The sequence below is a fragment of the Trachurus japonicus genome, chromosome 9 (genome assembly GCF_045865225.1).
Source record: "Trachurus japonicus isolate A0001 chromosome 9, Traja_1.0".
Lineage (NCBI taxonomy): Eukaryota > Metazoa > Chordata > Actinopteri > Carangiformes > Carangidae > Trachurus > Trachurus japonicus.
Genome location: NC_140915.1, coordinates 1290370 through 1315849, shown reverse-complemented (window position 1 = coordinate 1315849; position 25480 = coordinate 1290370). Strand labels below are relative to the sequence as shown.

Genomic DNA, 25480 nt, shown 5'->3' with positions numbered 1-25480 from the left:
GTGTGCACATTTTTGTAATTAGTCATGGTCATCATAGATTAGCCGGGCTAACGGTTAGCTACCTGTTTAACTTTAATAACTCAGTGACTCAATAAACGCTCCATGAACAAATATTTTCTCCAGCGGATATCTGAGTTCCAACATGACTGAGCTAACTGGAGTAGTTTCATGTGGTGTCCCACAACGGGAGGGTTTTAACAGCTGACGTCCTGATGTTAGCTTAGCTACCGTTAGCTTAGCTACTGTTAGCTTAGCTGTCAGCAGCAGCTAAGCTAACAACTACGATAGCCATGACTAATTACAAAAACGTGCACACAGAAATAGTAATGTTTGTCCAGTCATTGGTTTTATAAACTTTACAAACATCAGATTTAGTCACAACGGTTTTGGTGGTTTTGGTGTGAACATACAGGTGAACCTACAGGTAAGGTATACAGGTGTATATAACCTACAGGTAAGGGATACAGGTGTATATAACGTACAGGTAAGGTATACAGGTGTATATAACGTACAGGTAAGGTATACAGGTGTATATAACGTACAGGTAAGGTATGCAGGTGTATATAACCTACAGGTAAGGGATACAGGTGTATATAACGTACAGGTAAGGTATACAGGTGTATATAACGTACAGGTAAGGTATACAGGTGTATATAACGTACAGGTAAGGGATGCAGGGACGCTCCACTTCAGACAGAGCCGTCCTGTAGACTCTGAAGGACGAGGAGCTGTCGATCAGAGAGCTGAACTCCTCCAGAGCCTCGGCCGTGCTGCGCTGCCAGTCCAGACGCCGCAGGGGGGCCGAGTCTAGAGCCGACAGGATGGACAGGTACGAGTTGAAGTTGTTCAGCTTCCGCAGGTGCTGCACACACACACACACACACACACACACACACACACACACACACACATTTTATTTGTAAAGCACTTTTCATAAAGTAATCTCAAAGTGCTACAGAAACCAGAAACAAAATAAACAAAAGACTAAGAGAAAAACCAGACACGTTAAAATCAGCAGCAGATAAAACAGCTACATGTATTTACATCTTTTATATGTTCATTAATGTGCACTGTCCCACCCAAATAAACAATTAAAGTAAAGTAAAGTAGAGGTAATGACAGGCGGCCATCTTGTGTCAGTCCTCTGATCCAGTCGCCTGCACTAAAACCAGTTTTTCCTGTGAATAATTTGCGCGTCAATATTTTTTTTTAACTCTGGTTTTCCTCACGAGTCCTTTCTCTCCGACTGCGAATGTTACGCAGTGAAAATGCGACATCATTTTTTTTCGCAGTAGCCTAAGGTCGATTTTTCTGAGATTTCGCCTGGTGAATTAACGCATCAACCGTTCATAACAAACCAAACCGTTTGAAAATGGGTCACAAACTGATCAAGTTGTGGTTGTTTCAGTAGAAGATGAACCAGAGGCTTGAAGCTCCGAGGGAGCAGACGGAGCCAAGATGGCGGCCGGCCGGGTGGCGCCGGCGTGTGATTGGGCGACAGCGTCAGGTGACTTGTCTAGATCTACCTATGACTGCATCTATATCCACCACTTTCCGGAGAATGACGCCATGACACTCGATTCCACCGTTAGCTATTAGCCGTTAGCAGTGTCAATAAACAATAACTCAATAAACGGTCCATGAAAAAAATATTTTCTCCAGCGGATATCCTAGTTCCAACATGACTGAGCTAACTGGAGTAGTTTCATGTCGTGTCCCACAACGGGAGGGTTTTAACAGCTGACGTCCTGATGTTAGCTTAGCTGCTGCTGTTAGCTGTCAGCAGCAGCAAAGCTAACAACTACGATAACCATGACTAATTACAAAAACGTGCACACAGAAATAGTAATGTTTGTTCAATAATTCGTTTTATAGACTTAACAAACATCAGATTTAGTCAAAACGGTTTTGGCAGCCCGGAGCCCCCACATTTGGTACCTACACCGGTGGCTAACGCTACCAGTTAGCCTCTAACGCTACCAGTTAGCCGCTCGCTAGAACTGGTGGCTAACGCTACCAGTTAGCCGCTACCTAGAACCGGTCGCTAACGCTACCAGTTAGCCGCTCGCTAGAACCAGTGGCTAACGCTACCAGTTAGCCGCTCGCTAGAACTGGTGGCTAACGCTACCAGTTAGCCGCTACCTAGAACCGGTCGCTAACGCTACCAGTTAGCCGCTCGCTAGAACCAGTGGCTAACGCTACCAGTTAGCCGCTCGCTAGAACTGGTGGCTAACGCTACCAGTTAGCCGCTACCTAGAACCGGTCGCTAACGCTACCAGTTAGCCGCTCGCTAGAACTGGTGGCTAACGCTACCAGTTAGCCGCTACCTAGAACCGGTCGCTAACGCTACCAGTTAGCCGCTCGCTAGAACCAGTGGCTAACGCTACCAGTTAGCCGCTCGCTAGAATGCTACTAAAACCCACTTCCGTTGTGGTGTGACGCAATGGATCATGGGAAAATAAAGTGGTGGATACATGTATTCACCTTCATGACTTTCAGGAACTTGAGCAGCAGTTTCTCTCGGTCCTGAGGTTTGTCTTGCAGGATGATGACCGACCGGACCCTGAACACACACACACACACACACACATGTAACATCATAACGATTGATGATGTCATTGATGATGTCATCGGTGTAGGTCAGTGTCTTACCAGAAGGACACGTTGTTGAAGTGCTGAGTGAACTCAGTCAGGTTGGGACTCTTCTCCTCGTTCTGCTCCTTAGACCACATCAACACCTCTGGCAGCTGGAGACAGACACAGACAGGTAGAGACAGACAGGTGAGACAGACAGATAAAGGTGAGACAGAGACAGACAGGTGAGACAGAGATAGATGAGACAGGTGCGACAGACAGATAAAGGTGAGACAGAGATAGATGAGACAGGTGAGACAGAGACAGACAGGTGAGAGAGAGACAGGTGTACGGTGTACATTTTAGGACATCCTCAGGTGTCAGGCTTCAGCCTCAGACTTTAGATGAAAAGGCATAAGGTCTCAGGAAAACCTCCGTCAGGTGGCCACTAAACAGCCTCCGAAAAAAGACGTCAGACCAAAAGGTGTCACACCAAAAGATGTCACACCAAAAGATGTCAGACCAAAAGGCGTCAGACCAAAAGGTGTCACACCAAAAGGTGTCAGACCAAAAGGTGTCACACCAAAAGGCGTCACACCAAAAGATGTCACACCAAAAGGCGTCAGACCAAAAGGTGTCACACCAAAAGGCGTCACACCAAAAGATGTCACACCAAAAGGTGTCAGACCAAAAGGTGTCAGACCAAAAGGCGTCACACCAAAAGGCGTCACACCAAAAGATGTCACACCAGAAGGCGTCACACCAAAAGGTGTCAGAAAAAAGGCGTAAAAAAAAAAAGACATCATCATTCTGATGCCTTTTGGTCTGACGTCTTTTGGTGTGACATCTTTTGGTGTGACATCTTTTGGTCTGACGACTTTTTTCAGAGGCTGTTTAGTGGCCACCTGACGGAGGTTTTCCTGAGAGCTTATGCCTTTTCATCTAAAGTCTGAGGCTGAAGCCTGACACCTGAGGATGTCCTAAAACCTACACCGGACAGGTGAGACAGGTGAGACAGGTGAGACAGAAACAGGTGAGACAGGTGAGACAGAAACAGACAGGTGAGACAGAAACAGACAGGTGAGACAGGTGAGACAGACAGGTGAGTGTATAGACCTCGATCTTGTAGAAGAGCTCTGAGTCCAGCAGCGTCAGCTGTTCCGCCAGGTCCTGGCTCCTGAAGTCCAGCAGAGTTCCTGGTCTGAGGACGAGAGCAGAGACAGGTGAGGTCACCACCGACCAATCACAGCTCAGCACCGACCAATCACAGCTCAGCACCGACCAATCACAGCTCAGCAGGTACACCTCCACCAGGTGTGTGTGTGTGTGTGTGTGTGACCTACCTTGCTGCCACGCCCCTGGCGGCGAGGGGGCGGAGCGACAGTGGAGAGCCAATGAGCTGCCACTTCTGCTCCATCTTGGCCAGGATGTTGTGGCGCAGCTGGTAGGCGTTGGCCAGCTCTCCACCAATCAGGAGGCTGAACACCAGCTCCGTGAGCAGCAGCAGCAAATCAGAGTGCAGCTCCACGGCGCTCAGCTCGTCCACCACCCGCAGCAGCAGCCGGAACGTGCTGGCGGCGCTGCGACGCTCCGCCTCGCCGCCGTCACTCAGCTGTCTGTACGTGGTGGTCGCTAAGGAAACACTCAGCTGTCTGTACGTGGTGGTCGCTAAGGAAACACTCAGCTGTCTGTAGCTACGTGGTGGTCGCTAAGGAAACACTCAGCTGTCTGTAGCTACGTGGTGGTCGCTAAGGAAACACTCAGCTGTCTGTACGTGGTGGTCGCTAAGGAAACACTCAGCTGTCTGTAGCTACGTGGTGGTCGCTAAGGAAACACTCAGCTGTCTGTACGTGGTGGTCGCTAAGGAAACACTCAGCTGTCTGTAGCTACGTGGTGGTCGCTAAAGAAACACTCAGCTGTCTGTAGCTACGTGGTGGTCGCTAAGGAAACACTCAGCTGTCTGTACGTGGTGGTCGCTAAGGAAACACTCAGCTGTCTGTAGCTACGTGGTGGTCGCTAAGGAAACACTCAGCTGTCTGTAGCTACGTGGTGGTCGCTAAAGAAACACTCAGCTGTCTGTAGCTACGTGGTGGTCGCTAAGGAAACACTCAGCTGTCTGTAGCTACGTGGTGGTCGCTAAGGAAACACTCAGCTGTCTGTACGTGGTGGTCGCTAAGGAAACACTCAGCTGTCTGTAGCTACGTGGTGCTCGCTAAGGAAACACTCAGCTGTCTGTACGTGGTGGTCGCTAAGGAAACACTCAGCTGTCTGTAGCTACGTGGTGGTCGCTAAGGAAACACTCAGCTGTCTGTACGTGGTGGTCGCTAAGGAAACACTCAGCTGTCTGTAGCTACGTGGTGGTCGCTAAGGAAACACTCAGCTGTCTGTAGCTACGTGGTGGTCGCTAAGGAAACACTCAGCTGTCTGTACGTGGTGGTCGCTAAGGAAACACTCAGCTGTCTGTACGTGGTGGTCGCTAAGGAAACACTCAGCTGTCTGTAGCTACGTGGTGGTCGCTAAGGAAACACTCAGCTGTCTGTACGTGGTGGTCGCTAAAGAAACACTCAGCTGTCTGTAGCTACGTGGTGGTCGCTAAGGAAACACTCAGCTGTCTGTACGTGGTGGTCGCTAAGGAAACACTCAGCTGTCTGTAGCTACGTGGTGGTCGCTAAGGAAACACTCAGCTGTCTGTAGCTACGTGGTGGTCGCTAAAGAAACACTCAGCTGTCTGTAGCTACGTGGTGGTCGCTAAGGAAACACTCAGCTGTCTGTACGTGGTGGTCGCTAAGGAAACACTCAGCTGTCTGTACGTGGTGGCCGCTAAGGAAACACTCAGCTGTCTGTAGCTACGTGGTGGTCGCTAAGGAAACACTCAGCTGTCTGTACGTGGTGGTCGCTAAGGAAACACTCAGCTGTCTGTAGCTACGTGGTGGTCGCTAAGGAAACACTCAGCTGTCTGTAGCTACGTGGTGGTCGCTAAGGAAACACTCAGCTGTCTGTACGTGGTGGTCGCTAAGGAAACACTCATCTGTCTGTAGCTACGTGGTGGTCGCTAAGGAAACACTCAGCTGTCTGTACGTGGTGGTCGCTAAGGAAACACTCAGCTGTCTGTAGCTGCGTGGTGGTCGCTAAGGAAACACTCAGCTGTCTGTACGTGGTGGTCGCTAAGGAAACACTCAGCTGTCTGTAGCTACGTGGTGGTCGCTAAAGAAACACTCAGCTGTCTGTAGCTACGTGGTGGTCGCTAAGGAAACACTCAGCTGTCTGTACGTGGTGGTCGCTAAGGAAACACTCAGCTGTCTGTAGCTACGTGGTGGTCGCTAAGGAAACACTCAGCTGTCTGTAGCTACGTGGTGGTCGCTAAGGAAACACTCAGCTGTCTGTACGTGGTGGTCGCTAAGGAAACACTCAGCTGTCTGTAGCTACGTGGTGGTCGCTAAGGAAACACTCAGCTGTCTGTAGCTACGTGGTGGTCGCTAAGGAAACACTCAGCTGTCTGTAGCTACGTGGTGGTCGCTAAGGAAACACTCAGCTGTCTGTAGCTACGTGGTGGTCGCTAAGGAAACACTCAGCTGTCTGTACGTGGTGGTCGCTAAGGAAACACTCAGCTGTCTGTAGCTACGTGGTGGTCGCTAAGGAAACACTCAGCTGTCTGTACATGGTGGTCGCTAAGGAAACACGCAGCTGTCTGTAGCTACGTGGTGGTCGCTAAGGAAACACTCAGCTGTCTGTATATGGTGGTCGCTAAGGAAACACGCAGCTGTCTGTATGTGGTGGTCGCTAAGGAAACACTCAGCTGTCTGTACATGGTGGTCGCTAAGGAAACACTCAGCTGTCTGTAGCTACGTGGTGGTCGCTAAGGAAACACTCAGCTGTCTGTAGCTACGTGGTGGTCGCTAAGGAAACACTCAGCTGTCTGTAGCTACGTGGTGGTCGCTAAGGAAACACTCAGCTGTCTGTACGTGGTGGTCGCTAAGGAAACACTCAGCTGTCTGTAGCTACGTGGTGGTCGCTAAGGAAACACTCAGCTGTCTGTACATGGTGGTCGCTAAGGAAACACGCAGCTGTCTGTATGTGGTGGTCGCTAAGGAAACACTCAGCTGTCTGTACGTGGTGGTCGCTAAGGAAACACTCAGCTGTCTGTAGCTACGTGATGGTCGCTAAGGAAACACTCAGCTGTCTGTAGCTACGTGGTGGTCGCTAAGGAAACACTCAGCTGTCTGTAGCTACGTGGTGGTCGCTAAGGAAACACTCAGCTGTCTGTAGCTACGTGGTGGTCGCTAAGGAAACACTCAGCTGTCTGTACATGGTGGTCGCTAAGGAAACACGCAGCTGTCTGTAGCTACGTGGTGGTCGCTAAGGAAACACTCAGCTGTCTGTACATGGTGGTCGCTAAGGAAACACGCAGCTGTCTGTATGTGGTGGTCGCTAAGGAAACACTCAGCTGTCTGTACGTGGTGGTCGCTAAGGAAACACTCAGCTGTCTGTAGCTACGTGGTGGTCGCTAAGGAAACACTCAGCTGTCTGTAGCTACGTGGTGGTCGCTAAGGAAACACTCAGCTGTCTGTAGCTACGTGGTGGTCGCTAAGGAAACACTCAGCTGTCTGTACGTGGTGGTCGCTAAGGAAACACTCAGCTGTCTGTAGCTACGTGGTGGTCGCTAAGGAAACACTCAGCTGTCTGTACATGGTGGTCGCTAAGGAAACACGCAGCTGTCTGTATGTGGTGGTCGCTAAGGAAACACTCAGCTGTCTGTACGTGGTGGTTGCTAAGGAAACACTCAGCTGTCTGTAGCTACGTGGTGGTCGCTAAGGAAACACTCAGCTGTCTGTAGCTACGTGTGGTCGCTAAGGAAACACTCAGCTGTCTGTAGCTACATGGTGGTCGCTAAGGAAACACTCAGCTGTCTGTAGCTACGTGGTGGTCGCTAAGGAAACACTCAGCTGTCTGTAGCTACGTGGTGGTCGCTAAGGAAACACTCAGCTGTCTGTACGTGGTGGTCGCTAAGGAAACACTCAGCTGTCTGTAGCTACGTGGTGGTCGCTAAGGAAACACTCAGCTGTCTGTACATGGTGGTCGCTAAGGAAACACGCAGCTGTCTGTAGCTACGTGGTGGTCGCTAAGGAAACACTCAGCTGTCTGTAGCTACGTGGTGGTCGCTAAGGAAACACTCAGCTGTCTGTAGCTACGTGGTGGTCGCTAAAGAAACACTCAGCTGTCTGTAGCTACGTGGTGGTCGCTAAGGAAACACTCAGCTGTCTGTACGTGGTGGTCGCTAAGGAAACACTCAGCTGTCTGTAGCTACGTGGTGGTCGCTAAGGAAACACTCAGCTGTCTGTAGCTACGTGGTGGTCGCTAAGGAAACACTCAGCTGTCTGTACGTGGTGGTCGCTAAGGAAACACTCAGCTGTCTGTAGCTACGTGGTGGTCGCTAAGGAAACACTCAGCTGTCTGTACATGGTGGTCGCTAAGGAAACACGCAGCTGTCTGTAGCTACGTGGTGGTCGCTAAGGAAACACTCAGCTGTCTGTAGCTACGTGGTGGTCGCTAAGGAAACACTCAGCTGTCTGTAGCTACGTGGTGGTCGCTAAGGAAACACTCAGCTGTCTGTAGCTACGTGGTGGTCGCTAAGGAAACACTCAGCTGTCTGTACGTGGTGGTCGCTAAGGAAACACTCAGCTGTCTGTAGCTACGTGGTGGTCGCTAAGGAAACACTCAGCTGTCTGTAGCTACGTGGTGGTCGCTAAGGAAACACTCAGCTGTCTGTAGCTACGTGGTGGTCGCTAAGGAAACACTCAGCTGTCTGTAGCTACGTGGTGGTCGCTAAGGAAACACTCAGCTGTCTGTAGCTACGTGGTGGTCGCTAAGGAAACACTCAGCTGTCTGTACGTGGTGGTCGCTAAGGAAACACTCAGCTGTCTGTACGTGGTGGTCGCTAAGGAAACACTCAGCTGTCTGTAGCTACGTGGTGGTCGCTAAGGAAACACTCAGCTGTCTGTACGTGGTGGTCGCTAAGGAAACACTCAGCTGTCTGTAGCTACGTGGTGGTCGCTAAGGAAACACTCAGCTGTCTGTAGCTACGTGGTGGTCGCTAAGGAAACACTCAGCTGTCTGTACGTGGTGGTCGCTAAAGAAACACTCAGCTGTCTGTAGCTACGTGGTGGTCGCTAAGGAAACACTCAGCTGTCTGTACGTGGTGGTCGCTAAGGAAACACTCAGCTGTCTGTACGTGGTGGTCGCTAAGGAAACACTCAGCTGTCTGTAGCTACGTGGTGGTCGCTAAGGAAACACTCAGCTGTCTGTAGCTACGTGGTGGTCGCTAAGGAAACACTCAGCTGTCTGTAGCTACGTGGTGGTCGCTAAGGAAACACTCAGCTGTCTGTACGTGGTGGTCGCTAAGGAAACACTCAGCTGTCTGTAGCTACGTGGTGGTCGCTAAGGAAACACTCAGCTGTCTGTACGTGGTGGTCGCTAAGGAAACACTCAGCTGTCTGTAGCTACGTGGTGGTCGCTAAGGAAACACTCAGCTGTCTGTACATGGTGGTCGCTAAGGAAAACACGCAGCTGTCTGTATGTGGTGGTCGCTAAGGAAACACTCAGCTGTCTGTACGTGGTGGTCGCTAAGGAAACACTCAGCTGTCTGTAGCTACGTGATGGTCGCTAAGGAAACACTCAGCTGTCTGTAGCTACGTGGTGGTCGCTAAGGAAACACTCAGCTGTCTGTAGCTACGTGGTGGTCGCTAAGGAAACACTCAGCTGTCTGTAGCTACGTGGTGGTCGCTAAGGAAACACTCAGCTGTCTGTACATGGTGGTCGCTAAGGAAACACGCAGCTGTCTGTAGCTACGTGGTGGTCGCTAAGGAAACACTCAGCTGTCTGTACATGGTGGTCGCTAAGGAAACACGCAGCTGTCTGTAGCTACGTGGTGGTCGCTAAGGAAACACTCAGCTGTCTGTACGTGGTGGTCGCTAAGGAAACACTCAGCTGTCTGTAGCTACGTGGTGGTCGCTAAGGAAACACTCAGCTGTCTGTACGTGGTGGTCGCTAAGGAAACACTCAGCTGTCTGTACGTGGTGGTCGCTAAGGAAACACGCAGCTGTCTGTATGTGGTGGTCGCTAAGGAAACACTCAGCTGTCTGTACGTGGTGGTCGCTAAGGAAACACTCAGCTGTCTGTAGCTACGTGGTGGTCGCTAAGGAAACACTCAGCTGTCTGTAGCTACGTGGTGGTCGCTAAGGAAACACTCAGCTGTCTGTAGCTACGTGGTGGTCGCTAAGGAAACACTCAGCTGTCTGTACGTGGTGGTCGCTAAGGAAACACTCAGCTGTCTGTAGCTACGTGGTGGTCGCTAAGGAAACACTCAGCTGTCTGTACATGGTGGTCGCTAAGGAAACACGCAGCTGTCTGTATGTGGTGGTCGCTAAGGAAACACTCAGCTGTCTGTACGTGGTGGTTGCTAAGGAAACACTCAGCTGTCTGTAGCTACGTGGTGGTCGCTAAGGAAACACTCAGCTGTCTGTAGCTACGTGGTGGTCGCTAAGGAAACACTCAGCTGTCTGTAGCTACATGGTGGTCGCTAAGGAAACACTCAGCTGTCTGTAGCTACGTGGTGGTCGCTAAGGAAACACTCAGCTGTCTGTAGCTACGTGGTGGTCGCTAAGGAAACACTCAGCTGTCTGTACGTGGTGGTCGCTAAGGAAACACTCAGCTGTCTGTAGCTACGTGGTGGTCGCTAAGGAAACACTCAGCTGTCTGTACATGGTGGTCGCTAAGGAAACACGCAGCTGTCTGTAGCTACGTGGTGGTCGCTAAGGAAACACTCAGCTGTCTGTAGCTACGTGGTGGTCGCTAAGGAAACACTCAGCTGTCTGTAGCTACGTGGTGGTCGCTAAAGAAACACTCAGCTGTCTGTAGCTACGTGGTGGTCGCTAAGGAAACACTCAGCTGTCTGTACGTGGTGGTCGCTAAGGAAACACTCAGCTGTCTGTAGCTACGTGGTGGTCGCTAAGGAAACACTCAGCTGTCTGTAGCTACGTGGTGGTCGCTAAGGAAACACTCAGCTGTCTGTACGTGGTGGTCGCTAAGGAAACACTCAGCTGTCTGTAGCTACGTGGTGGTCGCTAAGGAAACACTCAGCTGTCTGTACATGGTGGTCGCTAAGGAAACACTCAGCTGTCTGTAGCTACGTGGTGGTCGCTAAGGAAACACTCAGCTGTCTGTAGCTACGTGGTGGTCGCTAAGGAAACACTCAGCTGTCTGTAGCTACGTGGTGGTCGCTAAGGAAACACTCAGCTGTCTGTAGCTACGTGGTGGTCGCTAAGGAAACACTCAGCTGTCTGTACGTGGTGGTCGCTAAGGAAACACTCAGCTGTCTGTAGCTACGTGGTGGTCGCTAAGGAAACACTCAGCTGTCTGTAGCTACGTGGTGGTCGCTAAGGAAACACTCAGCTGTCTGTAGCTACGTGGTGGTCGCTAAGGAAACACTCAGCTGTCTGTAGCTACGTGGTGGTCGCTAAGGAAACACTCAGCTGTCTGTAGCTACGTGGTGGTCGCTAAGGAAACACTCAGCTGTCTGTAGCTACGTGGTGGTCGCTAAGGAAACACTCAGCTGTCTGTACGTGGTGGTCGCTAAGGAAACACTCAGCTGTCTGTAGCTACGTGGTGGTCGCTAAGGAAACACTCAGCTGTCTGTACGTGGTGGTCGCTAAGGAAACACTCAGCTGTCTGTAGCTACGTGGTGGTCGCTAAGGAAACACTCAGCTGTCTGTAGCTACGTGGTGGTCGCTAAGGAAACACTCAGCTGTCTGTACGTGGTGGTCGCTAAAGAAACACTCAGCTGTCTGTAGCTACGTGGTGGTCGCTAAGGAAACACTCAGCTGTCTGTACGTGGTGGTCGCTAAGGAAACACTCAGCTGTCTGTACGTGGTGGTCGCTAAGGAAACACTCAGCTGTCTGTAGCTACGTGGTGGTCGCTAAGGAAACACTCAGCTGTCTGTACTACGTGGTGGTCGCTAAGGAAACACTCAGCTGTCTGTAGCTACGTGGTGGTCGCTAAGGAAACACTCAGCTGTCTGTACGTGGTGGTCGCTAAGGAAACACTCAGCTGTCTGTACGTGGTGGTCGCTAAGGAAACACTCAGCTGTCTGTAGCTACGTGGTGGTCGCTAAGGAAACACTCAGCTGTCTGTACGTGGTGGTCGCTAAGGAAACACTCAGCTGTCTGTAGCTACGTGGTGGTCGCTAAGGAAACACTCAGCTGTCTGTACGTGGTGGTCGCTAAGGAAACACTCAGCTGTCTGTACGTGGTGGTCGCTAAGGAAACACTCAGCTGTCTGTAGCTACGTGGTGGTCGCTAAGGAAACACTCAGCTGTCTGTACGTGGTGGTCGCTAAGGAAACACTCAGCTGTCTGTAGCTACGTGGTGGTCGCTAAGGAAACACTCAGCTGTCTGTAGCTACGTGGTGGTCGCTAAGGAAACACTCAGCTGTCTGTACGTGGTGGTCGCTAAGGAAACACTCAGCTGTCTGTACGTGGTGGTCGCTAAGGAAACACTCAGCTGTCTGTAGCTACGTGGTGGTCGCTAAGGAAACACTCAGCTGTCTGTAGCTACGTGGTGGTCGCTAAGGAAACACTCAGCTGTCTGTAGCTACGTGGTGGTCGCTAAGGAAACACTCAGCTGTCTGTACGTGGTGGTCGCTAAGGAAACACTCAGCTGTCTGTAGCTACGTGGTGGTCGCTAAGGAAACACTCAGCTGTCTGTAGCTACGTGGTGGTCGCTAAGGAAACACTCAGCTGTCTGTAGCTACGTGGTGGTCGCTAAGGAAACACTCAGCTGTCTGTACGTGGTGGTCGCTAAGGAAACACGCAGCTGTCTGTACGTGGTGGTCGCTAAGGAAACACTCAGCTGTCTGTAGCTACATGGTGGTCGCTAAGGAAACACTCAGCTGTCTGTAGCTACGTGGTGGTCGCTAAGGAAACACTCAGCTGTCTGTACGTGGTGGTCGCTAAGGAAACACTCAGCTGTCTGTAGCTACATGGTGGTCGCTAAGGAAACACTCAGCTGTCTGTACGTGGTGGTCGCTAAGGAAACACTCAGCTGTCTGTACGTGGTGGTCGCTAAGGAAACACTCAGCTGTCTGTAGCTACGTGGTGGTTGCTAAGGAAACACTCAGCTGTCTGTACGTGGTGGTCGCTAAGGAAACACTCAGCTGTCTGTACGTGGTGGTCGCTAAGGAAACAGACTACTCACTCAGCTGTCTGTACGTGGTGGTCGCTAAGGAAACACGCAGCTGTCTGTAGCTACGTGGTGGTCGCTAAGGAAACACTCAGCTGTCTGTACGTGGTGGTCGCTAAGGAAACACTCAGCTGTCTGTACGTGGTGGTCGCTAAGGAAACACTCAGCTGTCTGTAGCTACGTGGTGGTCGCTAAGGAAACACTCAGCTGTCTGTACGTGGTGGTCGCTAAGGAAACACTCAGCTGTCTGTAGCTACGTGGTGGTCGCTAAGGAAACACTCAGCTGTCTGTACGTGGTGGTCGCTAAGGAAACACTCAGCTGTCTGTAGCTACGTGGTGGTCGCTAAGGAAACACTCAGCTGTCTGTACGTGGTGGTCGCTAAGGAAACACGCAGCTGTCTGTACGTGGTGGTCGCTAAGGAAACACTCAGCTGTCTGTAGCTACATGGTGGTCGCTAAGGAAACACTCAGCTGTCTGTAGCTACGTGGTGGTCGCTAAGGAAACACTCAGCTGTCTGTACGTGGTGGTCGCTAAGGAAACACTCAGCTGTCTGTAGCTACATGGTGGTCGCTAAGGAAACACTCAGCTGTCTGTAGCTACGTGGTGGTTGCTAAGGAAACACTCAGCTGTCTGTACGTGGTGGTCGCTAAGGAAACACTCAGCTGTCTGTACGTGGTGGTCGCTAAGGAAACAGACTACTCACTCAGCTGTCTGTACGTGGTGGTCGCTAAGGAAACACGCAGCTGTCTGTAGCTACGTGGTGGTCGCTAAGGAAACACTCAGCTGTCTGTACGTGGTGGTCGCTAAGGAAACACTCAGCTGTCTGTACGTGGTGGTCGCTAAGGAAACACTCAGCTGTCTGTAGCTACGTGGTGGTCGCTAAGGAAACACTCAGCTGTCTGTACGTGGTGGTCGCTAAGGAAACACTCAGCTGTCTGTAGCTACGTGGTGGTCGCTAAGGAAACACTCAGCTGTCTGTACGTGGTGGTCGCTAAGGAAACACTCAGCTGTCTGTAGCTACGTGGTGGTCGCTAAGGAAACACTCAGCTGTCTGTACGTGGTGGTCGCTAAGGAAACACGCAGCTGTCTGTACGTGGTGGTCGCTAAGGAAACACTCAGCTGTCTGTAGCTACATGGTGGTCGCTAAGGAAACACTCAGCTGTCTGTAGCTACGTGGTGGTCGCTAAGGAAACACTCAGCTGTCTGTACGTGGTGGTCGCTAAGGAAACACTCAGCTGTCTGTAGCTACATGGTGGTCGCTAAGGAAACACTCAGCTGTCTGTAGCTACGTGGTGGTTGCTAAGGAAACACTCAGCTGTCTGTACGTGGTGGTCGCTAAGGAAACACTCAGCTGTCTGTACGTGGTGGTCGCTAAGGAAACAGACTACTCACTCAGCTGTCTGTACGTGGTGGTCGCTAAGGAAACACGCAGCTGTCTGTAGCTACGTGGTGGTCGCTAAGGAAACACTCAGCTGTCTGTACGTGGTGGTCGCTAAGGAAACACTCAGCTGTCTGTACGTGGTGGTCGCTAAGGAAACACTCAGCTGTCTGTAGCTACGTGGTGGTCGCTAAGGAAACACTCAGCTGTCTGTAGCTACGTGGTGGTCGCTAAGGAAACACTCAGCTGTCTGTACGTGGTGGTCGCTAAGGAAACACTCAGCTGTCTGTAGCTACGTGGTGGTCGCTAAGGAAACACTCAGCTGTCTGTACGTGGTGGTCGCTAAGGAAACACTCAGCTGTCTGTAGCTACGTGGTGGTCGCTAAGGGACCGTTCGTTATTTATGGAATGGGCCACCGGAGGAAAATGGGGGGGGGTCATGTCATAATATTCTTTGTTGAGGGGTGGGTCCACTAAAAAAAAAAAGGTCAGTGAGGGGGGGGTCATTCAACATTTTGTCTGGAGGACACTGCAATGCCCGCAAAAAATAAAAACTAAACAAAAACGGGACATTTTTAAGCTGCAAACGCTGATGACAACGAGAGCAACGGCCCAAATCACAACGTTATTTTATATTGCTCTGGTCTGCCCTGAGTGGGGTTCGAACTTGCGTCTCCCGCACGGCAGGCGACGATGCTAACCGCTTCGCCAAGATTCAATAAGGATTTTGCCCACGGCTTAGCACGTCTTTTATGGGTGAGTGAGTTTAACTTCAGTACTGTACAGAGGCTACGCTGCCTCATTGCGTAACTCTACATAGTCTGAGCAGCTCGTACGTTCACGTTGCTTTCGTGAATTGTAAACAAACAGACGCCCCCTCGGTTTTAGCGTCCAGCAGTTTAGCGGCTAATTCAACTGCAGTGATGGACCAGAGAGGCTCAACAACTTAATGAGCTTCATTTGAGGAATAAACGGCAGCTTTTACCTGACGGGAGACCGACGCCTGAGCTACGGTAGCTAACAGTTAGCTGGTTTTATCTACTTCTCTCTCTCTTTCCCTCTCTTTCTTACACACGCACACACACACACACACGCACACGCACACACACGCACACACAGAGAGAGTTGTCTGTCATATCTGTCGTAAACCTTGTAATACGTTGTTGAGTGCAGTTCACATTATTGTTGCTTCGGTTTGAGTGTGGATTAATTGTTAATGGTTTGTTGTGTAATGTGAGCTGGTCCAAAATCGCGATTCTGTTATTGATGAGTTGGGTTTTAATAATTGATGAGAAGGTGTTGCACACATGGTTGTCAAAATGAAATAATGTAGTGTCACGCGCTACGTGATGCGATGTGGGGGGGGGGGGTCATGTATCTTTTGATAAGGCTTAATGCAGGGTCATGTTAAAATTTACTGACTCCGACAGGGGGGTCATGTAAAAAAAAAAAAAAAGTCCCGTGTATCCCTCCGGTGGCACTGATGATAAATAACGAACAGTCCCTAAGGAAACAAACTACTCACTCACTCACACTGCAAAAACTCTAAATCTTTCCAAGAATATTTGTCTTATTTCTTGTCAAAATGTCTCATTTCTAGTCAAAACTAAACTCTTTGGGGCGGTGCGTGGCGCAGTGGTTAAGGCGGCCGCCCCATGTAGAGGCTACAGTCCTCAACGCAGGCGTCCCCGGTTCGAATCCTGCGTCAGGCAGACCTTTCCTGCATGTCATTCCCCCTCTCTCTGCTTCCCCCTTTCCTGTCTATCTCACTATGTGCTATCAAGTAAAGGCAAAAAAGCCCCCAAAAATATACTTTAAAAAAAAACTAATCTCTTTCCACTTAAAATAAGACTCATCACCTAAAAATTAACTTGTTTTTAGATCATTTTCACTTGTTTCAGCAGATTTTCACTTGAAATAAGTAGAAAAATCTGCCAGTGAAAGCAGGTTTTCTTTCTTATTTTTTCTACTTATTTACTTCAAACACAAAAAACTTTCTTTCACTATCAGATTTTTCTACTTATTTCAAGTGAAAATCTGCTTGAAAGAAGTAAAAAGTGTCTAAAAACAAGCTGCTTTTTAATGTGATGAGTCTTATTTTAAGTAGAATGAGATTGTTTTGACTAGAAATAAGACAAATATTCTTGGTAAGATTTTGAGTTTTTGCAGTGCAGGTGTCTGTACGTGGTGGTCGCTAAGGAAACAGACTACTCACTCATCTGTCTGTAGGGTGGAGTGAGTATAGCTAGTTGAGACGTGTACAGATGAAACACCCTTAACATCTCGCCCGCGCTGCAAAGCTGAGCCACCATTTTTACTCAGCACATGCATGTTAGCTTCCTCTTTGGTTGTGGGAAATTTGAAGAGTTTTAACATCTCCAGTCCAAAGATATCAGCAAAAGTCTTTTTACTAGGGTAAGAATTTCACTTTACCATCATGTCCCTTCCACAACGAACAGCTTATTATCCTTTTGTGACCATCAAACATAACTTACATCATTGCAAACATTATTTTGTGCCCTAAAAACTCACATAGGCTATTTCATGCTATTGTAGCATGTTAGGTCACTGCACAATCGCTAAGGAAACACTCAGCTGTCTGTACGTGGTGGTCGCTAAGGAAACACTCAGCTGTCTGTACGTGGTGGTCGCTAAGGAAACAGACTACTCACTCACTCAGGTGTCTGTAGCGTCGACCGAGTACGTTTGAGACACTTTTTGATTTTCCATTTTTGAACAGATATTGCAAAAAAAAACTATAGACTGAAAATAAGTGATTTTTCATATGCTGTTTGATTAGTTTGTATACTAAGTTATTATTGATGAATATCATTTATTAGTTGTTTTAGTAACATCGATGTGATGTAATAGAACTCTATCAGGGTACAACTGTACCTCGCTGACCACTTTGTGTATTTCTCTAGATTGTACAGTGACCTAACATGTTGGGATAGCATGAAATATGTGAGTTTTTAGGGCACAAAATAACGTTTGCAATGATGTAAGTTGTGTTTGATGGTCACAAAAGGATAATAAGCTGTTCGTTGTGGAAGGGACATGATGGTAAAGTGAAATTCTTACCCTAGTAAAAAGACTTCTGCTGATATCTTTGGACTGGAGATGTTAAAACTCTTCAAATTTAACACAACCAGAGAGGAAGCTGATATGTATAGCTGAGTAAAAATGGTGGCTCAGCTTTGCAGCTCAAAATACTCACTCCACCCTACATGTTGGTCGCTAAGGAAACAAACTGTCCTCACCTGTCTCACCTGTCTCACCTGTCTGTCTCAGCTGTCTGTCTCACCTGTCCTGGGGGCGGGGCCAGACAGAGGACAGTCTGCACCTGAACATGTTAATGAAGCACGTGTGTCACCATCCGACCAATCACGTTTCACCAGAAAGGATATCTGCGTTGCAGTTTGCTGATGACATCATCAGGTCTGATGAAGGTCCTGTAGGTGGAGAGGAAGGCCTCGCAGAACAGGTCCTGTTCTACACACACACACACACACACACACACACACACACACACACACACACACACACACCCAGTGTTACACTATATTTCACCGGTTCACTAACACTGTAACTAACTAACTAGCTAACTAACTAACCAGCTCTACAGTCTGGACTCACCTCCGCTGACGTAATTCTCGGTGGCGTGGACCAATAGGATTTCAGGAGAGGCTGCCTTCACATCTGGCCCCTCCTCCTCCTGAGACAGTCAGAGGTCAGAGGTCAGAGGTCAGAGGTCAGACAGGTGACATGAGGCAGAGGTCAGAGGTTAAAGGATAATTTCCGGTTTTTACAACCTGGACCTTATTTCTAGCATGAAATACGATCATTTCCTCCCCCAGATAACTTTGGTGTCGTTTTGACGAAATTAGCCCCAGTTGAGCGGCGCGTATTATTATAAATCCGTATAATGCGAGTACTCAGGGCACCCAAGCGCAGCCTCTAAATAACACATTATCTGCAGAGAAACTCCTTCATTTCACCAATATTTAGTTCTGATAGGCTAGTGCTATTCCCCTCTGAGTCCGGGGTTAGCTGTTATCAACATCCGGGGTCTGTAGGTTGACCTAGTTAGCAAGGTAGCAAGTTAGCCGCGGTGCGGCGCGGCTTGTTGCTAGCGCTAATGCTACGGTTGGTTTCTGCGTGTTTCTGACTTGTCAGAACAAAATGAGCAGCTGGATGAAGTTCAGCTTCCACAGGCTTCCTCTCCTCAACCTGGACTCACTAAAGCTCCGGCTAGTTGAGATAAAAATGGACCCGAATGCCGAAGCAGAATGATTATTATCAGAATGAGCCGCGCGGCGCTCAGAGATGACATCATCCAGGTGAGAGGTCAGCAGGTCAACCTACAGACCCCGGATGTTGATAACAGCTAACCCCGGACTCAGAGGGGAATAGCACTAGCCTATCAGAACTAAATATTGGTGAAATGAAGGAGTTTCTCTGCAGATAATGTGTTATTTAGACCCTGTAGACTCCATTATACGGATATACGCGCCTCTCGGCTGGAGCTCATTTCATCACAACCACTTGGAATGACACCAAAGTTATCTGGGGGAGGAAATGATCGGATTTTAGGATAGAAATAAGGTCCAGGTTGTAAAAAACGGTAATTATCCTTTAAACAGGTGACATGAGGTCAGAGGTCAGTACCTCAGTCTTCATGGTGATCCTGTGGAGGATTTCCTGCCGGTCGGTCAGTAGCTCCTCCTCCTGCTCCTCGCCGCTAGGCCCCGCCCCCTCCTGCTCTCCGTCGGGCCTCTCTGTCGTCTGCTGGGTGTCTTCAGCTGAATCCTGATCAATAATCACATGCACATGAAGATCAATAACGACCGAATAAACCGAATCTCCTTGTTGTTTACATTCTACTTCCTGGTAGAAAACCAGCTGTAATGTGAATGAGATCAATAGTAACCAACGAGAGTTTAGCTATATATCATATTTTTCAGGCCCTATCACCGTTTAGACAAATCTGAAATGATTGAAGAAACATTACTATTTCTGTGTGTGTGTTTTGTGTTGCTATGTGTTGGATTTATTCAGTTTGGGGGAATCACAGTGTCTAGAAAGCATCAGTGGCTCAGCTGACAGGGACAGCTAACGGTAGCTAAGCTAACGGCAGCTAAGCTAACGGCAGCTAAGCTAACAATAGCTAAACTAATGGTAGCTAAGCTAATGGCAGTAGCTAAGCTAGTGTAGCCGATGTCATATATCTGGCCCTCTGCGTTGTGTTTCTCACGGCCTGCCCTAGGTGGGGTTCGATCCCACGACCTCCTGCACCGGAGGCGACGATGTTAACCTCTTCGCCAAGAGGTTAACAACCACTTGACAATCACTTGACAATCACTTGGCGGGTTGGTTAGCACGTCTTTCATGGGTGGAGTGAGTGCACATTGGTTACACTGTGGGACACGACATGAAACTACTCCAGTTAGCTCAGTCATGTTGAAACTCAGATATCCGCTGGAGAAAATATTTTTTCATGGAGCGTTTATTGAGTCACTGAGTTATTAAAGGTGTACAGAAAAGAAAACTGAATTTGAGCCCACTCTGGATCATAAAATTAATGTGATAACTCATCTATCAGATGATGTAGGCCAAACTTTGTGCACGGATTATACGTCAGCCTGTACACGATTCATCAGCCACTGATATTGGATCAGTCATCCGTCATTCAAACGTCTGAGACACACACACACACACGGAGCTCGGTCTCGCCCCAAACTTTGAATATCCCGCCTGCTCGATAACGACCAATCAAATTCGTTTTCCTTACTCGGGTAAACTCGTGTTGCAGCTCGTGACAACTCGGCGCGACAAACAGGACAAACGGCCATTTCTGTACACCTTTAAAGTTAAACAGGTAGCTAACTGTTAGCCCGGCTAATCTATGATAACCATGACTAATTACAAAAACATGCACACAGAAATAGTAATGTTTGTCCAATCATTGGTTTTATAAACTTTACAAACATCAGATTAGTCTAAACGGTGATATAGTGACATGAAAAATGAGATAAATATAGTGAAACTCTCGTCTGTCACTATTGTTCTCATGCTGGTTTTCTACCAGGAAGTAGTTGTAGACAACAAGGCGATTCGTCCTATACGACCAGCTCACTTCACCACCACAGGTTGACCTCTGTTACCTGCTGCTTCTTCTTTGGAGGCAGAGCGGGAGCAGGAAGCAGCGCCGGTGAGGGGGCGGGGCCAGCAGGTGAGGGGGCGGGACCAGCAGGTGAGGGGGCGGAGCCAGCAGGTGAGGGGGCGGAGCCACGCTCTTTCTGACTGGTCTGTTTGAAGGTGGGCGGAGTCTGGTAGAAGATGGACGGTGGCTCAGCGCTGTAGGACGAACAGAACTGGAGGTACTGGTGGACTGGAGACAGACAGACAGACAGACAGACAGACAGACAGACAGACAGACAAGTAGAGAGACAGACAGGTCAGTTGTGAGCTCAGTGAGACGAGCTCCTTTAATCCAAGTGCTGTCTCCTAACCCCCTCCTCTCTCTCTAGTGACCAGTTGTTGTAGTGGTGTCTGAATGTTTAGTGATTATTAATGTTCACTATCTAGTGACTGAATCTATCCCATAATTCACCACAACATGTAGTGAACATCCCATGGTCACTAACCGGAGCAAGATATCCCATCATGCATTGCGGTCACGGATCAACGCCGTTACCACAGCAACCGGTGTAGCTACCAAATAAATGAAGTAGTGACCGGTGTAGCTACCAAATAAATGAAGTAGTGACCGGTGTAGCTACCAAATAAATGAAGTAGTGACCGGTGTAGCTACCAAATAAATGCAGTAGTGACCGGTGTAGCTACCAAATAAATGAAGTAGTGACCGGTGTAGCTACCAAATAAATGAAGTAGTGACCGGTGTAGCTACCAAATAAATGCAGTAGTGACCGGTGTAGCTACCAAATAAATGCAGTAGTGACCGGCGTAGCTACCAAATAAATGAAGTAGTGACCGGCGTAGCTACCAAATAAATGCAGTAGTGACCGGTGTAGCTACCAAATAAATGCAGTAGTGACCGGTGTAGCTACCAAATAAATGCAGTAGTGACCGGTGTAGCTACCAAATAAATGAAGTAGTGACCGGTGTAGCTACCAAATAAATGAAGTAGTGACCGGTGTAGCTACCAAATAAATGCAGTAGTACTGGGCTGCTGATACTCACTGTGGTGTTTCTTCTCAGGGAGGGGAGGGGGCGTCTTGCTGGGGGACAGGGGGGAGGACAGACACTCCTCTGGACCAATCAGGGCCTGGGGGGCGGAGTCAAACTCAAAGGAAGGCGGAGCTTCTGAGTTATTCGTTCCTGTCGAGACAACACGCAGGACAGGTGAGACAGACAGACAGGTAGAGAGACAGACAGGTAGAGACAGACAGGTGTGTCCTCACCTGCAGCGCTGCGTCGTCTCTTCTCCGGCAGGGCGGGGGGGGGCAGGGTGCCGGGGGGAGGAAGAGGAGGAAGAGGAAGAGGAGGGAGCGACTCGGAGGAGGACAGGTCCGTGTGGAGGAAGTCGTAGTCTGGGTCCTCTGAGGAGACACGAGCCGTTTCCATGACCACCACAGATACACACAACCTACACATCGCTACACAAAACTACTTTTAGACTACGTTTACACGTGCCCAGCTATTTTCATAAAGGGAAATTCCACCCTCTCCGTTTACAAAAAACACTGCGTGCACACCAGTCCGTTTTCAGAAAAGTTTTCGTTTACACCAACACGTGTGAACAAACAAAAGTTGCACATTTAATTTTTTAATTCTTATAATGCTCCTGCAGGCGCCTTGCACTTTGCACTTTACAAAGTATGCATTTTTTTTTCCATGTACTGTATCTGTTTACTGATTGTTTATTTATTTGCTTATTGGTTGTCTATTGTTCTATTGTCTTAAGTGTTTGTTTTTCTTTGAGCTCTCGCAAACCCTTTTCCAATGTGGTCTCCTTCCACAAATGGCAAATAAACTGACTCTGACTCTGTGTATATTGTCAAGAGCAGCCAAACCTGTAGGTGGCAGTGTAGCGACAAGCTCAAGCCCACGTCAGCCAATCAGAATCCCGCACATGATCCCATAGCAACAACAACCAACAACAACAACAACGTCACTTGCCCTCCTTGTGTGTAAAGTTTTTTCATGTTTAATTTGTTTAATCTGTTTAATTTTGTGTTGTATTTTTGTGACCTGCCAAGGGACTACAGATGCAAATTAGCTTAAAGCTACAATCTGGTATAGTGCATCAAATGGCAACATTCATGTTTTTAAATAAATTAAAATTGAATTGAATGTGAGAAAGTAACTGTTGAGATCCCAAATCTACGGCCAGTTGATCCAAATGACGGCTGTTTAGAAGTTTGCTCCGATGTTTTTCAGAGAAGTGAAGCTCTGCAGCGACCGGGACATCACAGAGGCAGCAGCCGGTCTGCAGAGCTGCTCGGCCGGCCAACCTCCGTCCTCATCCCGGGGGAGAAAACCATCGCTAATTAACTTACCGGCAGGTTTTTAGAGGTTTACCACCGGCTGGTTAAAGTATTTTTAACATACATTTATGTTATATAATATGGTTACGGATAACTACTCTACCGTCTTTGGTTACGTTTACACGTCAGGGTCTGACGTCGGCTTCCCAAATCTCTGTTTTTCTCCGTTTACATGCAAACGTGCAAACGGAGTTTTCCAAAATCTCCACTCTGGCCGGAGTTTTTAAAAAGCATCGTTTTCAGGGGCGTTTTCTCCGTTTGCGTCTAAACGAAAGGTGCAAACGATGGTTAACGTCTCAGTTTTTAAAAACAACCGGGTACGTATAAACTAGCCTGACGCATCAGCCGCTTATTTCATTACATTTCATATAGCGTCTGAACACGAGCCGTAGGGATTCGTTTGCTTCCGGGAGGCGGTTGCTTCCGTTTGCTTCGACTAATCGCTGCTGCTTGGCGGTGACGTGTGCTATGCGCCGGAAGCCGGGTGGTTTAGCATTGTAGTCTTTTTGAGCATATTGAAAACATGTAGGCTATTGACTAGCCTGATGCATCAGCCGCTTATTTCATTACATTTGAGGCAAATGAAATTCGCCGTAGGCGGCGCCAGCCTGGCTATCTTGTTCTGGCTTTAAGTCTTCAATATCCGGAATAGTTTCAAGCACAGAGCGTATAGCTTCGCCGACATCCATCTCGTCAACTGTTTACCGCAGCTTGGGAACTACACCGGTATTTAAGTTTGGGCGCTTCAGTTCGACGTCATCGCCCGTCATCGCCACATCTGCTCGCTGATTGGTCCTACCGTTTTGGCGGACGGAGCAAACCGAAACGCATTGCTAGTTTCCTGACTACATGGTTGAGGCAAATGAAATTCGCCGGTGTTATGATTGGATGTTATTACATGTTTGACCGCTAAGCAGCTGACAGTGACTCGGATCCGTATCTGGCTTTATTGAGCTACAGAGCATCACCTCTTCAGTGCGGCCTATCACCAGCTGAACTGCTGATGAAGAGGAAGCTACGAACAACGTTGCCAAGTCATCAAAACGACAAATTAAAGCAAAAGAATCACTCAAAGATTGAACATAAGCTACGACAACAAAAAATGATGCAAAAGTCATTCTATGACAGAACAACCAAGCATCTCCCTCCACTGACTACCAACGACACAGTCAGGATTGAGGATGCTGATGGATGGAGTACAAAAGCAACTGTCCTGCAAGAAGTTGCTCCACGATCGTACACGGTGAAAACTGATGATGGACAAATCCTCAGACGCAATCGTCGCAGTCTATTAAAGACTCCTCAAGGGACTGTTGGTGAGCTCAGTGTAACCTGTGGTGAATCTCAGGTAACTCCCACACCTGCTATGGACTGTAACACTGACTCTCACACACCTACTCCAAGCGAACCTGAGTTAAGAAGGTCCACAAGAGAAATCAGAAAGCCTGATAGACTGAACTTATAAACAAAGAAAATTCAATATGCATGTTAAAGATGTTGAACAAAATGTATATTGATTGATGTTGTGAATGTGTTCTAAATGGTCTAGTGTTGGCTTAGATATGAGTTATGCAATCTGATGTAAACTGTTTATACTGCTTATGTGTTGCAGAGTTATGCTGAATGTGAAATGGTTGAAATAACTGACAGCTAATGTGATGATTCATGTTAATGCATTTTACCTTAGAAAAAGGGGGATGTTATGATTGGATGTTATTACATGTTTGACCGCTAGGTGGCAGTACTGGTTAGTAGTCAGCTTACCGTACCATATAACTGGGTAGAGCAAGACTGCATGGAGCCACATGTATGTTGTTAAGAACGTGAGACATTAAACTAAGTTACTTGCTATCAACACGGCCTCATCCTTGGAACACGAACATGACAGCCGGAACCAGTAGGCGGCGCCAGCCTGGCTACGTATAAACAGGGCCTTTGACAAAACCTCTAATATCGCTAAAACAGTTTAACGCTCTCATGAGGTGGTTTATTTTCAGACGTATCGACATCAGAGTGAATCACTACAGTCTGATGGAACACTTGTTCAGGTTGGAGAACATCAACGTGTCCCGGCTCAGTCTGGAATGTTGTTTCTAGAGTTCCTCTGTAAATCCTCATTCTCATCCTCTCCCAGGAATCACTGCTGCACATAGTATAGAGGATATCATAATATTTATACCACGGCTACTATTCTAAAGCCTTATCACAGCGTAGGCTATCACTCCGCCTCAGGCACGTATGACTGGTATGAATGGAAGTTGTTGTCATGTATCCATGACAACGGACTGTTGCAGTCCGTAGCAACAGACAGTTGATGTTTTTAGGATGTTAAAACTGTAGTAAAGTAGTGTAATTGACATGTTGAAGGTGAACTTTGACCTCCAGAGGGTTAACAATGGTAGAGGGGACTGAGCAGTGACAGAGCTACTTGGAGCTAACGTCTGGACAGCTGGGAACAGCTTTTTATTCTGCTGGAAGAAAACTACATGTCCTCTTTCATATTGTCATTATTGGTAACCGGTTTATAAAAGCTATATATCACTCCAGTCAGTGGTCTATGCTCATTCTACCACTCTAAGGGGGAACAACAGCCCTTAGAGTGGTAGAATGAGCAGAGACCACTGTTAGCTTAGCATTAGCCTTTAGCCCCTTAGAGTGGTAGAATGAGCATAGACCACTGACTGGAGTGATATATTGCTTAAATGATACACATAGTAGGCTATATAGAATATAATAATATAAGATACATACAATAATATATAATATAGCCTACATATAATAATA

General features: G+C 48.3%; 1 protein-coding gene across 1 annotated transcript in view; it reads right to left on the bottom strand.

Moving 5' to 3' along the window:
- LOC146980458 (rap guanine nucleotide exchange factor 1-like) overlaps positions 1 to 25480 on the bottom strand; it is a 40700-nt gene that overhangs the window by 2421 nt on the left and 12799 nt on the right. The window contains exons 8-18 of the mRNA XM_085785679.1: positions 21611 to 21748; positions 21390 to 21527; positions 20351 to 20577; positions 18855 to 18995; positions 17823 to 17901; positions 17594 to 17678; positions 3918 to 4196; positions 3691 to 3775; positions 2653 to 2747; positions 2485 to 2563; positions 663 to 862 (exon numbers count right to left, since the gene is read on the bottom strand). Coding sequence (XP_085641805.1) covers positions 663 to 862; positions 2485 to 2563; positions 2653 to 2747; positions 3691 to 3775; positions 3918 to 4196; positions 17594 to 17678; positions 17823 to 17901; positions 18855 to 18995; positions 20351 to 20577; positions 21390 to 21527; positions 21611 to 21748 — 1546 coding nt within the window. The remainder of the gene's footprint in view (positions 1 to 662; positions 863 to 2484; positions 2564 to 2652; positions 2748 to 3690; positions 3776 to 3917; positions 4197 to 17593; positions 17679 to 17822; positions 17902 to 18854; positions 18996 to 20350; positions 20578 to 21389; positions 21528 to 21610; positions 21749 to 25480) is intronic.